Genomic DNA, 17,065 nt, shown 5'->3' on the forward strand with positions numbered 1-17,065 from the left:
AAAAAAAAAAAAAAAAAAAAAAAAAAAAAAAAAACCCTAAATCCGTGGCATCCTTGGAGATTCATAATGCTTTGCCAGGGCATCTGTTTTAACCTTCCAGGTCACTAGTGTATGTACTATAGCTTCTGGGTTTGTGTTTTTGTGGAATCCCCGTGTCTATGCACATGTGAGTCTCTGTGCCTGGTTGTGGGAAGCGGGTGTGGCGGTGGCTGTGGCCTTGTGAACCAAGACGGCACCCTGGTTCATTGCCAAGCCCTGCGATTCCCTGCTTGATTATCAAAAACCTGATTATGCGCACCTGAGTGATTACGAGCTGCCTGCCTGACGTATAGCAACACCCCCCTGTCTGCATGCATAGCTCTGATTGGATGATGTGTGATGAAAGAGGAGTGCAGAGGGTGGAAGGGGATAAATTGGGGGATCCCAGAATAGAGAAAGAAGAAACTGAGGCTAGGCGAGGCTGAGGCAGGGAAGCTGAGGAGAAGAAGCTGAGGTGAAGTTGGGCAGAAGCTAGCTAGCAGAAGCTGAGGAGAAGCAGAGGGAAAAAGCTGAACTGTTGTAGAGAGCTGGGGTGAACTGTAAAGAGAATAAAGAAAGCTGCAGCTGCTCAAACCCTGCCTTGGTGTAAGTGTCATCCTTCCCCCCCCCCATCTCTGTGGATGGGGGGGGCCATCTCTGTGGATAGGGGGGGAGGGCGTCCGGTCCTCATGTGGTTTTTCTTTGGCTCTTTTCCTTCTGTTTATTCTATTCAGATTTGTCCGCTTTTCTTTTACCTTATTTTATGGTCATTCTTTAGCTGCCCGTATGTTTTGTAATGAAAGAGAAGAAGGGTGTAGATTTGGACAGAAGGGGAGGATCTAGAAGCTGAGGGAGGGAAAATCAGAAGAACATCTATATTCAATAAAATAAAGATAGAAAAAAGTAAAATGACTATTTTGCTGAGAGTTATCTACAATAGATCCAATAAAATGCCCCTTTAAATTCCAATGACATTCTTCACAGAACTCAAGAGTGGGTTCCAAAATTCACATAGAAGCACACAGAAAAAAGAAAAAAAAAAAAAACTCAACTGGCCAGAGATCAAAAGAGTCACACTGGAGACATTATAATACCTGACCTCAAAATATGCTATAGAGCCATAGGAACAAAACAACACAGGCAGGCACAGGCACAGAAACAGAGACATGTGGAACAGAAGATCCAGAAATACATACATAGGCTGAAGTCTTCTGATTCTTGACAAAAATATATCAGAGAAAAGGCGGCCTCAACAACAACAGTGCTGGGGAAACTGTAGTCACACGTAGAAGGACTCTCTACCCACACATAGAAGGATTCTATAGTCACACGTAGAAGCATTCTATATCCACATATAGAAGCATTCTATATTCACATGTAGGAGCATTCTATACCCACATGTAGAAAGATTCTATATTCACATGTAGAAGGACCCTATATTCACATGTAGATGGTTTATATATCCACATGTAGAAGGATTCTATATCCATATGTAGAAGACTTCTATATTCACATATAGAAGAATGAAACCAGTTCCCTATATCTCACTCTGAATCCAAAATGAAAACAGTCTACAGAACAGGGCAAAATGTCTTTGTTAGAGACTCCCCTGACAGGGGACTAATATCTGGAATACATGAAGAGCTCAAAAGCCTAAGTACTCCAAACCCCAGACTCTAATCAAATTCTCAAAGGAGCACAGATGTCCAACAAATGTGATTCAGCATCCTTAGGCATAAAGGAAATGCAAGTCAAAGCTACATTGAGATGTCATCATACCAAAGGCTCTCTCAGTGCTTATTATCAAGAAAATGAACATCAATAAATGCTGACAAGGATTTGAGGGGAAAGAAACAGCACACTGCCTTGGAGAATGTAAGTTAGAGCAGTTGCTATGGAAGTGAATAGTGAGGTCAAAAAACAAAAACAAACGAAAAACAAAAAACCCTACCTACTCCTTTACCTGGACCACTCTGGACATCTGCCCAAAGAACTCTAAGTCGCAGCACGACTGCAACATTATATTTACTGCTACAGTGTTATTGCCAAGTTATGGAATCAGCTAAGGATTCCATCATCAGATGAATGGGTACAGGAAATACAAAATATACATAGTGGTATTTGCTGCAGCCATGGAGAATGAAGTGCATGCAACTGTAATTGAAGGATTTACTCAGAAAGAAAGCATCCTGGCATTGAACAGACACTAACGCTCACATTATTTGTTGGTTTGTTTGTTTGTTCGTTTGTGACAGAGTCCCCTGTGTACCAGGCTCGTCTACATTTGCTATGTAGTCTCTGTTGGCCTGGAACCGCTTTCTCCTGATTTCCTAGGTGCTGAGACCCGATGCAGTCTCTCAGAGCCTCTTCCACCCTCAGTAGATGCACTTGAAGACACAGCCATGCCGTGCAGCTGAGATGCAGCTGAGAAGGGAGCCTACCTGCCCATGCAGCTTGGACTCCAGCACCAGGCCCCACAGGTCTGCTACGGTGACGGTGTAGCCCTGCTCTTCCCGAAGCTTCAGTGTCTGGCGGTAGCTTGCCAAGTGTTCGGGGAGGAATTCCTTCAGCAGGGTTTTAGCCACATGCTCCCTAGCATGACTGATGGGTCCTTCGAGGTCCCTCTGTGACCACTCTGGGTCCCGGTACAGGTGGGCCATTGTCCTGGGGGAACAAGAGGACGAAAGCTGAAGCCCAATCCCGCCCTGTGTCTAATCCCTAGAGGAGGGATTGTTGAGGTCCTTGATGCCAAGATAGTCCGTCTGGAGACGGATCCTGGGACTTCCTTCTAGTCCTGGTCTAGGTCTGGGTATGAGTATTTCATGACAGGATGAGTATGAAATAGGCCATATATATGTATATATATATCTATATCTATATATATCTATATAGATATAGATATAGATATATATAGATATAGATATATATAGATATAGATATATATAGATATAGATATAGATATAGATATAGATAGATAGATATAGATATATATGTATATATATGTATGTACACACATATATACATATGTTTGTATATATATGTATGTATGCATATATGTTTTTTATATAGTAGTTGTGGTTTAGATTTTATTCACTGGGCTGAGGCTCAGCCTAGAGTCTCTTACATGCTTGCAGGTGTTTCAGTGATGAGGTACTTCCAACCCATACATAATTTAGAGTTTCTCGTAGCCACATTAGGAAATCAGCAGGAAAACAGTGAAAAAGCTTTAATAATTTATGTTGTTGATTTCAGTAACAGCAGCAGCCAACTGTGGGCCTATAAAGGAAAATTTCCCATCTTCTCTCCTCTGAGGGAGCACCCATTCTGCCCCATAGGCCCCTTCTCCTCAGCGCTGCCCCTGGGTTGCTCTCTGCCTGTCTACAGCATTAAGAACCTGTCTACGGCATGTCTCACCCCAAAAGAATAGTCCCCCTCAGTGCTCCCCTTGAACTCCAAACCTGAACACGTGCAGCCACGTATGGCTGATGGCTTTTATATTGGACAGCACCAGTCCCCACTCCTACCTTTATGGACCTGTCCTTAAGTTATTTAAGACTGTACTTGTCGATTGTTAAACTTCTACTCCTACTTTAGTAGGAGTCATGTGTCCATGAGATTCAGACGAATGAATCTGTAATAGTGAATGGTCTGGTCTGTGTTCATGCTCGGAGAGGGGCTGGAAAGTGGGCATTGTTATCTTTGTATAAAGAACATTCTCTCTCTCTCTCCTCCCTCCTTCCTCCCCCTCCCCTCCCCCCTCCCTCTCTTTCCCAACCCTCTTTATTGTTTAGACAAGATCTCACTTGGAACTCATAGCAATCCTCCTGCCTCAGCCTTTAACATACTAGGAACACAGGCATGGCCTCCATGCCCAGCTGTGTATGAGAGAATTTCTTGACCTCATTTTCCTCACCTGCACCACATAAGCAAGAAGGACAACTTCCCTCAGAACGTGGTGTAAGGGTCAGCTGAAGGACCTGATGTGTGTCAACTGTAGGCCACTGCCTCCCATCAACCCATGAGTGTGTCTCTTATCACATACATTTTGGAGATAAACTGAGACTCTTAGAGATTGCTCTAGGGCACCAAAGCGTGCAAATGGGGTTGCCAAAAGCAAATCCGACCCTTTCTGGCTGGGCCCTCCCTCCTCCAGCTCCTTAGTACCTAGGGAAGTCCTCTGACTTCACCGTGCTCCTCAGGACTCCTCTAAATCTGTTTCTTCCTTTTGAGAAAGCTGTTTGGCCCCCATAAGATCATATTGCACTGTCCACATGGGATCTCCACACAAAGGGCCCTTGGCGTCCGCTCTGCCCCTACTTTGGGCTCTAATCATCTCTGCTGTTCCAGTCCCTTTGACCCTTACCATGTAGAGCCTGAGATGCCACTGAAGTAGGTCACACAGTCCAGGAGGCCCAACTTCTGGAGCGCCAGTAGGTGGCCGTAGAGTGAGATCATAGCCCTCATGCCTCCTCCCTCAGCGTTGATGCCCACAACAGGGACCTGGACCGCATAGAGATGCAGAGGAGATGGGGATGAGCTGCCCTCTGCCTCACTTGAGCCTGCTCCCTGCCTCCAGGCAGGTGCCTTGCAGTCAGGACTGACTGAGGGTCAGCCCTCAGCCCAGAACAGAACTCCCAAAGAGAACAGGAACCCTACCTCCCCAACAGTCCAGTTGCATTCTTTGGAGCCTAAGAGAGCACAGACTAGCGGAGAATTTCTACACCCACATCCCTGCTGTATCCCCAAACCTCATCTTCTTTCAAGTCTTCATCCAGTTGCAGAGCCTGCTTCAGCGCGGCAGCCACCACCTTCTTCCTCCTGCTTAGGAAGGCCTGCTCCTCCAGACAGAGCCCATAGCTCAGCCGCACAGACAGCTCTTTGGGGCTGGAATGGTGGAGGGTCCAGGCGTTAGGAGAAAACTGCATGGCTCACTCCTTGGGTGGCTACAGAGCTTCTGAAAACACTTCCTGCTCCATCCCCAAAACACCCTATGCATAGCACCCCTCCCCGACCCCATGCTCCTTTTCTTTGTCCCCACAGAGTCAATGCCTCTTACCAACAGTCTGTCTTAAGCTGCAGCTTCCCTTCTGGAACCTGAAATTAAAGCAAGAGACTCTGAAATATCCTAGACCCTGAGGGAGACATGGGTATCCCTGGGGTGTGTGAGCACCTCCATTCCTTAACTGTCTGCACTTCCCCTCCCCGGGAGGCCACTTACCTTCATAGCGGGAATGTCTACGGTCACCTCCTTCCCTGCGGCCAGCGACATCAGGGGTACATTGAAAGGTGTTACTGAGGTATCTGAGTTCCATCCACTGTTTCTGGGGCCCTGAAGAGAAACGTCCATTCATTCATCCATCCATCCATCCATCCATCCATCATCCATCCAACAGACTCTGAATATCTAGACTGCAAGCAGGACAGCCTGTTCTTGATAATAGTACACTAATTATAACAATTACAGATAGTGATGGCCAAGACTGCTTGCCTTTGCAAGAGACTGTTCTCACTAAATCACATGTGTCAATTTCTTAAAAAAATAGGTCATGACTGGGAGTGTTGGCACATAACCTCTAGTCCCAGCACTTGGGAGGTAGAGGCAGATGGACATCTGGGTTTGAGGCCAGCTTGGTCTACAGAGCCAGTTCCAAAGCAGCCATGCTACTCGTGAGACCCTGTCTAAAAATATTTTTCAAAGAAAAGAACTGATGTCAGTAATGTGGTGTCAGCGTATCCTAGTGTGATGGGGCGCATCCTAATGTGATGGGGCAGAATGCTGGAAAGGAAGGGAGGTATGGGGGGTCTCTCTGAGATGAGGGGCTTCATGGAGGTCATCTCTGAAGAGGTGTTGCTTGAGCTAAGATGGGGAGGGGGAAAGCAGGAGGCAGAAGAGGACGAGGAGGTATTGGAGGCAGCCAGAAGATCTGGGAAGTACTTGACATGCTTGAAAAGCAAAAGGAGGGAAGGATGGCTGGAGCATCAAGAAACAGAAATGAGAGAGCAGAGGGGAGGAGGCCAGGCTGCAAGGGCTGCCTGTGTGGGCATCAACAGGTTTTATTCTACTGACACTAAGTCTTCTGATGGAAGAACACCGAAAGATTGACACTGTGTGATCATCCCCAGCCCCTGCTGATGTTCCCTGAGTACAAGAGGCCTGGCCTTGGTAGGAAAAGGGCATGGAGCTAGCTAAGGGTGGTGGGAGAGTTGGAGAGCAGACTCACCCTCAGGTACCCATTCAGTTCTGTGTCTTGGCCCCTCATGTAGTGGAAGCTGAAGGTAAAAGGTGTGTCCGGGAAAAATCTCCGTGTGTCCTCATATGACCCCTTCAGCATAAGCTCCAGCTCTAGTTTGTCCTGACCTAGGGAGGAGACCAGATGACAAGGGAAGAACAAAGGAATCTTGAACTCTATCTCGGACCTGGGATGCTAGCAGAAGCAGCTGTTTGTAGAGGAGGAGGTGGAGGCTGGACCACAGTAAGCAGGATTCTAAAGAGAGCCTTCCCAGCCTGCTTGCATGACATAGCCCGTGGGGCTCCCACCTACGGCAGAGCTGTTCCCTTCTCGTGCAGGTTTCCCAGCAGCCTGTGCCCACCGTGGTCCAGGCAGAGTCCAGTTCTCACCTGCCGCCATGGCGGTGTTCCCGGCTCTGTCCAGGGAGACATCCAGATGTGACAGTTCTCGGGCCTGGGGCAGACAACATCATAGGCAAAGAATTCCACAGGGTAGGCTGAAGTCCCCTCTACCTCAACCCTGAGGCCCACTGAGCCTCAAACCACCACACACACCACACAAAGTGGGGTTCAGAATGGGACTAGACAGAGAACCCTTCACCCATCTCTGACCGGCTGCAAACCGCTAAGCCTATTGTCTCATGTGGAGCATCCAAGTAAGGCCACCCCTGCCTGATCCTGTTTTTAGCTTTACTCATCTTCTGGAAGCTCTAAAAGCTCCCCGCTCTCAGGCTCAGGTCTCTCTGTTATGTCTCCGGTGTTCATCTCGCAGATTCTCAAGTATGTGGAAGTCTCAGGCCAGCAGGCGGAAGGTGACAGGAAAGCGTTCAGAGCCATAGTGACCAGAGTATCTCTTGATTGTCCTCAGCTCCACCCACTTGCTTTCAGAACTCTCCCTGGGAAGCTCAGTGACTGAGGCTGCTCTGGCCAGCCCTTCCAACAAAACTGCTGGATCTAACTACACACCACTCATCCCCATAACTCAGGGTTAGGGGGACAACTTCTGGAGGTGCTAATTCACTGTTTTATCTTTGACATGAGGTCTCAATATGTAGCAGCCCTGGCAGAACTGGAACTCACTGGGTAGACCAGGCTGGCCTCTGGCCTCTGCCTCTCAAGTGCTGGGATTACAGACAGGTGCCGTGGTAACAGGCTACCCTACGAATCCTTTTTAAAGGTATACTAGCCATCTGACCGGCGTGTTGCATGCCCTGAGAGTGAGTGCCTCTGAGGTGTGTTCCCGGGGTCAGCTTCAGGTTTTATTCATCTGACTCCAGTTAATGAACCCCACAACCAATAGGCAGCTTTCCATGCAACGCTCGCCACCTTGTGGCCATTACTGCCCACTGCAGTTTCATGAGATCGCCAAGAGACAGGCTTGCAAATTCTACTAGAAACGCTTTCCAAACCTCAGTGACCTCAATATTAATAAATGACCCTGGGCCTGGCATGCAGGACTCCACTGTGCTTATTACACATAACTAAACATCAGCAAAAAGCACCTAAGTTTTCTCAACAGCTCTCCAGCCATCCAACTAGAAGCCAGGACCGGCTCAGCATAGTCACGTGACCTCGGCTCTGCCTGTCCCCCCCATCCTCCCACCCCCCACCCCCCAAGCCCTACAGGATCATCTGGTTGGGAGTCTGGGATAGTTTTACCACAAAGCCCTGGCCCTGTCTTGTCCCTTCCCCTCCACACCCCAGAATCCCGACCCCAACTGCCTCCCTACCCCCGAATCTCCCGAGTCACGGGAAGGTCGTTACCACAAGAACATTGTTGGTGATGAGGTTTTCTGGAGGGTCCCACCTGAGAAAATTAAAACATCCATTCTGAACTTAGGAAATCAAAAGTGCTCAAAAAAGTATTGACACCCCATCACCACCACCACCGCCGCTGCTGCCGCCGCAGCCACCACCACCATATTCCGATCCACGGTGATATCCCTGGGTGATACAGGATTAGGAGAGACGCCGCTGTGTCTGGCAAGGTGAAATGAGAGCAAAGAATAGGGGAGATTCCACCCATCCCATCCTCCTTGCTCCCAAGAGGAGCCCCAGACCTCCCCTGCAGATGCAGAGATGAAGAAAAGTGGCTCAGATGGACAGACCATCAAGGACCCTGGGTCAGGGCCAGTTTTCGGAGAAGAGCTAGTGTCCCCAGCCACCTTCCAGTTCTTCATTCTTTTGTTTTGTTTTGTTTTGTTTTTGTTTTTGTTTTTTGTTTTTTTCGAGACAGGGTTTCTCTGTGTAGCCCTGGCTGTCCTGGAACTCACTCTGTAGACCAGAGTGGCCTCGAACTCAGAAATTCGCCTGCCTCTGCCTCTCAAGTGCTGGGATTAAAGGCATGCACCACCACGCCCCGCCCAATTCTTCATTCTTACTCACGTTCTTTCCATCAGGAACTCCACGTCTAACTCTTCTGGTCCCTGTAATCAAAGAGGGTCGGCATGTACAGTTGACGCCGATCTCTTAAAAGCATTATCCCGCCGTCTCTAGCAGTCTCCGAGGAAGGTGTACTATTGAGACTATTTCCAGTACAAAATTAAGGAAATATAGGTCTGGGGAAGATAAGCTAGCTATTAAAGTACCCGAAGCTAGAAGGACTGCGGGTTATACATCTTCCTCCTGGTTCCCCAAACCCTGATGGGACTGAAGGAGCTTGGCTAAAGGTGATCTGAGGATACCCAGCTCCTATTTCTTCTCCCTGTTGAGGAGGCTTCTGGGCCCCATAATTCTACCCTCCCCTCCCCAAGCCTGTAGCAGGAAGCAGAACCAGACCTTAGGGGGGGGCAGGCCTGGAGTCCCTTGAGCAAGAGGGATGAGTCCACACTGCCCCCTCGTGGTTGCACTGAGCAGTGTTTTGAGGGCTATCCTTGAGGTGACTAAGGTTCTGACATGGGGAAATGCTGTCAAGAGTAGCAGCTAGACCAGTCCCTTTCCTGTTAAATGAAAACCAGCTCGTGTCTCGCAGGTGACTACAGCCAGCAGCATCCTGGCAGCTAGGAAACGTTGAGCAATTTCCTTAGCCTGAAGCCTTCTTACCCACCTGAGGATTCAGGCTGAAGGTTTTCTGGAGCAGCTGTCCAGGAAGGATTTCTGAGACATCATAAGAAATCTTGAAGCACATGTCATCTTTCGTAATTACGTCTTCGTCATAGATAGTCAGTTCTAGAATATTCTAGGGACCAGGAACATCACATAGTATCTTTTCATTGCAACATTAGCTCATATACACAGGTAAAAGAAATCCCGTAAAGTCCCTAGTTTTCCTTCCTGTGTTTTTTCTAATGACTTATTTAGTATGTCTGTGTAAGGGTGTTGGAGCCACTGGAACAGGAGTGGCAGACAGTTGTGAGTTGCCATGTCGGTGCTGGGGATTGAACCCAGGTCTTCTGGAAGAGCAGCCAGGGCTCTTAACCCCTGAGCCATCTCTCCCTTTGTGGTTTTTAATTATAGTTTTTAAAAAGATTTATGCATTTACTCTATGAATGTGAGTACACTGCCGCTGTCTTCAGACACACCAGAAGAGGGCATCATATCCCACCACAGATGGTTGTAAGCCACCATGTGGTTGCTGGGAACTGAACTCAGGNCCTTTGGAAGAGCAGTCAGTGCTCCNAACCGCTGAGCCATCTCTCCAGCCCATAAATTCTTATTTAATAGTTAATAGTCATAGAAGAATATAAAGTCTTTGGCTCTGATCTACCCTTGTCCCCACCCCTCCCTTCCCATTCCTCCTTTACCTTCTACAACTCCTCCCACCTTCGTGCCTTCTCTCAGTCTCTCTCTCTCTCTCTCTCTCTCTCTCTCTCTCTCTCTCTCTCTCTCTCTCTCTCTCTCTGGCTTATTACATAGAGTCTACTTAGTGCTGCCTGTGTGTGTGTACGTGTAGACCATCTACTGAATGGTAGCCTCTCAGAGCCCAAATCCCCAAAGAAAATTGACTCTTCTTTCCCCAGTAGCCATCAACTGCCAATAGTTCCCCAGACAGAGGGTGGGACTTCATGAGCCCCTCCCCCATGCGGGCACAAGTTTCGTTTGACCAAAATCAAGGAAGACCAGGGCTTCAGGCCTGTAACCCTAGCCCTGGGGAGGCTGGTCTGAATCACACAGTGATTGTTTGTCTCAAATATGTATGTATGTATGTATGTATGTATGTATGTATGTATGTATATATGTATGTATCTTGAAGAATTTTCTTCCTAGGCATGGTGGCTCATGCCTGCAATCTAGCAGTCAGGAGGCAAAGACAGGAGGATTGCTATAAGTTCAGGGTCAAGTCTGGCTACATAGTAAGAGCTAAGCCATCTAAGCCTATGTACAAAGAGTATATCTCAAAAACAGCAATACTCTACACACACCCCAAGAAAAATAAGCTGGGTATGGCTGCACATTCCAAATCCAACCAATCTGGAAGCAGAGTCAGGTAGATCTCTGTGAGTTTGAGACCAGCCTGGTCTACAGAGTGAGGTCTAGGACAGCCTGGGCTACATAGCAAGACCTTGACTGGGGAAAAAGAAAAGAGAGAAAGAAAACCAATATTTTAAAATGTCTCCTGGGGCAGGCAAGATGACTCAGTGTTTCAAGGCACCTGCTGGCAAGCCTGGCTAACAGACTCATTCCCCAGGGCCCCCATGGTGGGGGGAGAGAACGGACTCCCCAGAGTGGTCCTCTGACCTCCACATGTGTGCTGCGGTACATGCAGGCACACACACACACACACAGAGAGAGAGAGAGAGAGAGAGAGAGAGAGAGAGAATAAATAAACATATGTAATTTAAATATGGAGAGTTTTCAACTGCTCTGCTCAGCTGGTTCCCTAACACCCAGAAGGCAAGTGCCAGGTACTCAGCGATCCCTTTCTATGTAATTTCCCCTTCAGCCCTGCAGTAGCCCCATTAAAAAGGAATGCTTTCTATCCACAGATCAGAGATGGGAGCTTCAGCTTCCCACAGCCAGGGGGTGGCAGGGCCGAGCTCTTTCCTTCATACCCCCTCTTGCTCACATCACATAGAGGCTGGAGCACAGACTCCCTCCTCCCCTGAGTTTTGGGAGTACTGGAGCAATCCCACTTGATCCCAAGGTCCTCATGTGGAGGGAAGGGGGATGGACTGTTGTACGAGTGAGTGGCTTGTGCGACACCCACGGGACATTTACCTTGACCTGACTCTGGATGAGGAAACTGAAGGTCTCGTTCCACACAGGATGACTGGAGTTGGTGACTGTTTGGGTCTTGAATTTCTTCCCAGAAGCTGTTGGCAGCTGCAGAGTCACATAGGGATCCGCCTGACTCACTGACAAAGTCAAGGGGACCAGGCATCAGAAGAGAGTGGATTCCATACATCCTTTCCAGGGATTTGGCCCAGGTTCCTCTGACAACCCCAGTATCCCCCGAGAGCAGCTAAACCCCACCTCAAACAGCATCTGGTCCTTTCCCTGGGGATCCAGTCCCCACCCACAGTCACTCACACAGGTCAGCCCTGGGCAGACTCCGAGCCTCCAGGATTTTCACAGTGAGCCGGCAGAAGACCGAGGCCTCCTCCTGCAAAGAGACCCCAAGCCCTCAGCTGTCAGCAGGCTCTCAAACTTGGAGATGCTGCGCTGCCCAGGTCCCTGACCACACACATCCATCAATCTAGTGCATGGTGATGGTGGCAGGATGCCAGGCCTTTGGGGGAACACCTTAGAGACCAGATAGCCTTGGGGTTATGATTCCAGCCTTTGGCAGCCATGGATGGCAGGTCATCTGGGGTAGTGGTTCTCTGAGGGACAGAATCTCAATTATGGCAGACAAGGCAAGGAGAGAACACCGTCACATCTAGACCATCCTGAGAGGGCTATCCTTGTTGGCACAACCCACTCCCCATCCCTTTGTGCCTTTCCCATGTCTCACGGAGGGCTGAGCCGAGGAACCCAGTGGTCCATGGTATCTGCGAGTTCTAAAGTGTGTGTTGTGCGTGCCTATCCTGAGCCAAACAACCGCCATCTTGGGGAGGTCAGCTTCGCCTGCTTGCAGAAAGTATCCCAGATGGGCTTGTCTACAGCTCCTCATGGAAAGAGGGTCATGAGACCCTCACCTGAGTATCCAGAGGCTCTCTTCTTTCTGCTGGATGCTACTCTGCTTCAATGGCACGTGGCCGCAGGGAGGGGCTAGAGTACATATAGGCCGAGGAGAGACTAGGGAAGGGCGGCCCGTCTGTGTGGCCATGAGTTAGGCAACTCCCGGAAGATCAGCACCAGCTCAACGAATGGTGGGTGAAAGGTCACTGTATTCAGATGTTCCTGAGGCACCTGAGATCTCAGATGAGCCCGGGAGAAAGCAAGCAGTGGGTAGGCAGAAAGCAGAGGGCAGCAGTGCCCAGCTGGCTGAGTCTTGGCAGAGCGCTAGGGGAGTAGCTGATTTCACCTCAGCTGAAAACCCTAGCACTCCTGGGACCCAGGGGATCCCGTGGTTGCCCCCACCTTTGCCTCCACTGGTTGCCCCCACTGAAGTGCCTCAAGAAGACCTGGACTCGGGTTACCGTCACTCAGGCTCTGACCCGCACTGAAAGAAAGGGCTCGTGGGGCCATCTCCTTCCAGACCTTCTGCTCTCATCCAAGGCAGCCAGAGCTGCGTGGCAAACTGTGGGCCTTACGAGCAGGGACACAGGGGCATTGTGAAACCTAAGATGGCTTCCTGTTGTACCTCTCTCACGAGGCTCCACAGCTCGAGTGGTCAGAAGGTCCTTGTGCCCACTGGAGCAGACTTGGGTTTTGCACAGATGCTTCCTACTAGAGTCTGAGGGAACCTAATGTTCTCTCCGTGGCTCAGGAGGTGGCCTGTCCCAGCATCTGCTCCTCCATGGCTCTACACTAAATTATTCTGTCATTTTAGTTACACACACACACACACACACACACACACACACAGAGAGAGAGAGAGAGAGAGAGAGAGAGAGAGAGAGAGAGAGAGAGAATTAATTCTAGCAATGCCAGCAATATTTCTACCCCATAGCCCTTAACTCCAAGTCCTCCCCACCCAGGTCCTCACTGCCTGACACACAGATGCTGCCTGTGTTGAGGCTGGTCTGTGAGAGGTGTGGAGTGCCAATGCCCCACTCTGAGACAGAGGACCAGCGTAAGTGGCAGACCTGGCTACCCCACCTCTCTGGCCAGGCTAAGAGCCCACAGCCTATGAACTTTAGAAGGGACTGAGGAAATGGCTCGGATGGCAAAGTGACTGCTGCTCAAACCTGAGTACCTGAGTTCAGATCCCCAGTCCCCACATGAAAGCCAGGCACGGTAGTAAAGTCTCTAACCCCAGCACACAGGGAGGCAGAAATGGGTAGACCCCAGCAGTCCATTAGCCAGCCAGTCGAGGAAAACTGATGAGCCCCACGTTCAGTGAAAGACCCTGAGATGGAAAGTGATTCAAGAAGATATCCAATGTTGACCTCTGACCTCCATATACACATACACAGTTGTGCACACACATTAATCCTCCCGCAAAACAAATGCACAAATCATTAGCACTGACCATTTCTCCCTGTAGGCCCTGGGACCATCTCGGCCTCAGAGAGCCCCAGAATTTGGTGAGTTATTTTGTCTAAGACCTTTGCTAAGACAGGGCGTTCACAGCGCGGTAACTACTCGCAAGTGCAGTCCCGAGAGCCTGGCTTTATACTTTGGTCCTGCCTGCTACTTGCTATAGGACCCTGGGCCAGTCACTGAAGTCCATTTTCTCATCTGGAATGAGATAACAGTAGTATTGCTCTCATGGAGTGTTCTCAGGGATGGGGGTGGGCTAAAGTATAGACGTCTTCAGAAAAACGTGTTTCCACCCCACCCAACCCCTGCCCGGAACTTCAAAAAACAAACATTTTCTGGGGATGTAGTTTCATGGTAGACACTTGCTTAGCTTGCCCACGATTGTCAGTGCCTGGGAGTTGGGGGAGGTTTCTAGATAGTCGCTCTCATTACTATTGATAAAGTGCCTAAGCGCTGATCACAGTCTCTCTCTCTCTCTCTCTCTCTCTCTCTCTCTCTCTCTCTCTCTCTCTCTCTCTCTCTTTGATTTTTCGAGACAGGGTTTCTCTGTGTAGCCCTGGCTGTCCTGAAACTCACTCTGTAGACCAGGCTGGCCTCGAACTCAGAAACCCACCTGCCTCTGCCTCCCGAGTGCTGGGATTAAAGGCGTGCGCCACCACCGCCCAGCTGCTGATCACAGTCTCATGGGTGACTCCTCACAACTTCGCCAGCAGTACTCAAATTTCTTCCATGTTTATAATGTGGGAACCAAGACTCAGAAAGATTAACATGCCCAGGGCCAAGGGTCAGATGTCAAGGGCACATCTCAACAACCCTGTAGCAATCTACCTGCCTTGCTTCTTCATACAAACACCACACAACCCCTACTGCCCTTGAGACACTTACATACTAGAATCTCTTCGTTTGCTTTTGGCCAATATGATTACTGAGCCACCACAGTGGCAGCATGACTCTTTCCTAGGGCACAGGGCATCGTTTTCCCTGACCAAAGATGTTCCCATATGAAATGGCATCTCCATCACTGACTGGCCTCAGATGCTTCTGGCCATGATATCTGTAGGTCCAGAGACCGTCTCCTGTCGAGGGTCTCAGCCACTCTCTCTCCACTCATACAAGAGTGCCATACCCTCCATGATCCCCCGACATATGGAGAAGCCCAGGGACCACATTTTACCAGGAAGGTTTGAGAGAGGCTCAGCGCTGGTCCCTACCCATGACAGGTGTGGACCAAGGGAGATGGGAGCCCTCCAGAGTGGGGTACACAATATCATGATCATGATCTCCAGTCTTTGGCAGACTGAGAAGATGCATCCCTTCACCCTGCTGCCTGTGCTAGGACCCTCGGGGAAACTTGGGCAGGCAAGGTGGATGCTATGGCCAGAGATCCCTGCCCTCTGTGAGTCAGGCTGAGCTGTAAAGTCTACACAGAAGCTCCCACAGAACCAGTCTGGTACCCAACCAGCTCTGCCAATCATTCTCCTGCCACCAGGAAAAGCTCCAGTCCCCAGTCAGCAGCAAAGAAGCCCAAGAAGCAGCTGCTAAAGCTCGCCTGTTTCAGGAGCCACTTTACAAGTTTTAAGGGCAGGGCTATTAGTCAATCATATCAGCCCAAAACTCCCAATCCTGGAGACTCCAGTTGGGAGGAAAGTGCTTCCCGGATACAGGGCAGACACGGGGCCCCGTTTGCTTACTCCTGGGTCTGGATCCAGAATGGGCAAGAGGAGGAAAGACCCTCTTCCCTCCTCAGGAAACCATCTGTAACTTAAGGTATTTCAGGAACCATTATGGGATGTGGAGCTCCTGGGAGGACTAGCCACCCCTCCACTACCCTGTCACAACAAGATACTGTCGCTGATGACTGACCTGGGTATGGGTTCTCTCAAACTCAGACTAGCACAAGTCTTGCCTTCCAGTGGAAGCATCCCCCCCACCTCCCCCTGGGTGCCCACATCCTTGCCAGCATCAGTATCCTGTCGCTGTTTGCCTCACGTGGCTTAGGCTGGGTCTCAGAACCGCAGTGAGAAACCCATCAAGTCTGCAAATGAAACACAAGGTGGTTCTTGGAGAGCCACCTTGGAAACTTAGTGTCCCTTGGGAACACTTACTGGAACACCGGGGGGGGGGGGCAGACAGAGGAGCTCTTCCTGTTGGCCTTGGTCCCTAGTACAGAGTGAGAACTCTGGGCTGAGCAGTGAACAGTCTGTGGGATGCTTGGCCTGGGTGCAGCCTCAGAACTCTTGGAGCCAGAAAATGATTGGCATGAGGATTTGAGACACTGAGACCCACAGGGTTCTAGCTGCTTCCAGGAAGTCTGCTGGCCTATGGTGGCGGATTGTGCACTATATGGGCCTGGCAGGTTGCTTCGGGGAGGAGTGGCCACTGTTCTCTGGTGTGGGGCAGAGAGAGCATCCCTGAGAGAACAGCCCTGAGGATGCTCCTGCCTGCACATCATGGTCGTGAGCAGAAGCCCTGCTGACTAGAATCACGGTCCCCAGGTCTCTACTTCTATGGGCACTGCTTACCCCTGCCCACTCCGTACTCCCAAACACCAACCCCTTCCCCTCAGCCACACAGACTCATCCCACGCCCCTTGCAGCCACAGCAGGCTTGTCGGCCCCAGGCTCTCCCTGATTGTTGGCCACTGGCCTGGCAGACACTGTTACCTGGTAAGGATGGCCAGGTAGTCTCTCGGGTGACAGGCTCTCCATGCCTACTCTTCTATCTCCACTCCACATCCAACTCCTGCCAAGACGCCACCTCCCAGGCTGGATGCAGAGTCCGGCTGTGACTCTGCCCATCCTGGAGGAACTGTGGTTCTATAAACAGGTAACTCCACCCCCAGGTCACTGTCACACAGCACTTCTAATCTTCCTCAGAAGGCTGGCTTAACTAGCAGCTACAGAAACCCCTGGCAAAACACCAGGCCTCGTGGGTGGAGCATCTTTCCTAGAGCTGTTTCAGGAAAGAAGCACCAAGGATGACTAGGAAAGACAGACAGACAGACAGTGGCAGAGGCAGTTCCCCAAGGCAGAGGGCAACAAAGAGGAAACCCTTGTAGGTCAACACCATCTGAGTCAGGCCAGCCCTGGGAGAGAAGCATGGGGCTCCCGACCTCAGAAAAGATGGACCCCTTAGTGCTCAGGGAGCAGGAGTTTAGGCTCTAAGGTGAAGAGCAACTGAGGTGGGATCTGGGCACCATGCTCACAGCCCCTCTCCTCCACTCCTGCTCCCTCTCTGCTTCAGCAAATCCTAGGAGTGTAGGGGGCATAGCGGGTTGGCTTGCCTCCCTCC

General features: G+C 50.1%; 1 protein-coding gene across 1 annotated transcript in view; it reads right to left on the minus strand.

Annotated features, from left to right (window-relative positions):
- The window catches only part of Pla2g4d (phospholipase A2 group IVD), a 22,865-nt gene extending 6,308 nt beyond the window's left edge, over positions 1-16,557 (minus strand). Inside the window, exons 1-13 of the mRNA XM_021194310.1 lie at positions 16,438-16,557; positions 11,717-11,789; positions 11,405-11,541; positions 9,294-9,425; positions 8,633-8,673; positions 8,012-8,054; positions 6,638-6,701; positions 6,240-6,376; positions 5,237-5,347; positions 5,075-5,112; positions 4,767-4,902; positions 4,382-4,518; positions 2,460-2,682 (exon numbers count right to left, since the gene is read on the minus strand). Of these exons, the coding sequence (XP_021049969.1) occupies positions 2,460-2,682; positions 4,382-4,518; positions 4,767-4,902; positions 5,075-5,112; positions 5,237-5,347; positions 6,240-6,376; positions 6,638-6,701; positions 8,012-8,054; positions 8,633-8,673; positions 9,294-9,425; positions 11,405-11,541; positions 11,717-11,789; positions 16,438-16,509 (1,344 nt within the window). The 5' untranslated portion in view covers positions 16,510-16,557. The remainder of the gene's footprint in view (positions 1-2,459; positions 2,683-4,381; positions 4,519-4,766; positions 4,903-5,074; positions 5,113-5,236; positions 5,348-6,239; positions 6,377-6,637; positions 6,702-8,011; positions 8,055-8,632; positions 8,674-9,293; positions 9,426-11,404; positions 11,542-11,716; positions 11,790-16,437) is intronic.
- Positions 16,558-17,065: the final 508 nt, after the last annotated feature.

This window comes from Mus pahari, chromosome 3 (assembly GCF_900095145.1).
Source record: "Mus pahari chromosome 3, PAHARI_EIJ_v1.1, whole genome shotgun sequence".
Taxonomy (NCBI): domain Eukaryota; kingdom Metazoa; phylum Chordata; class Mammalia; order Rodentia; family Muridae; genus Mus; species Mus pahari.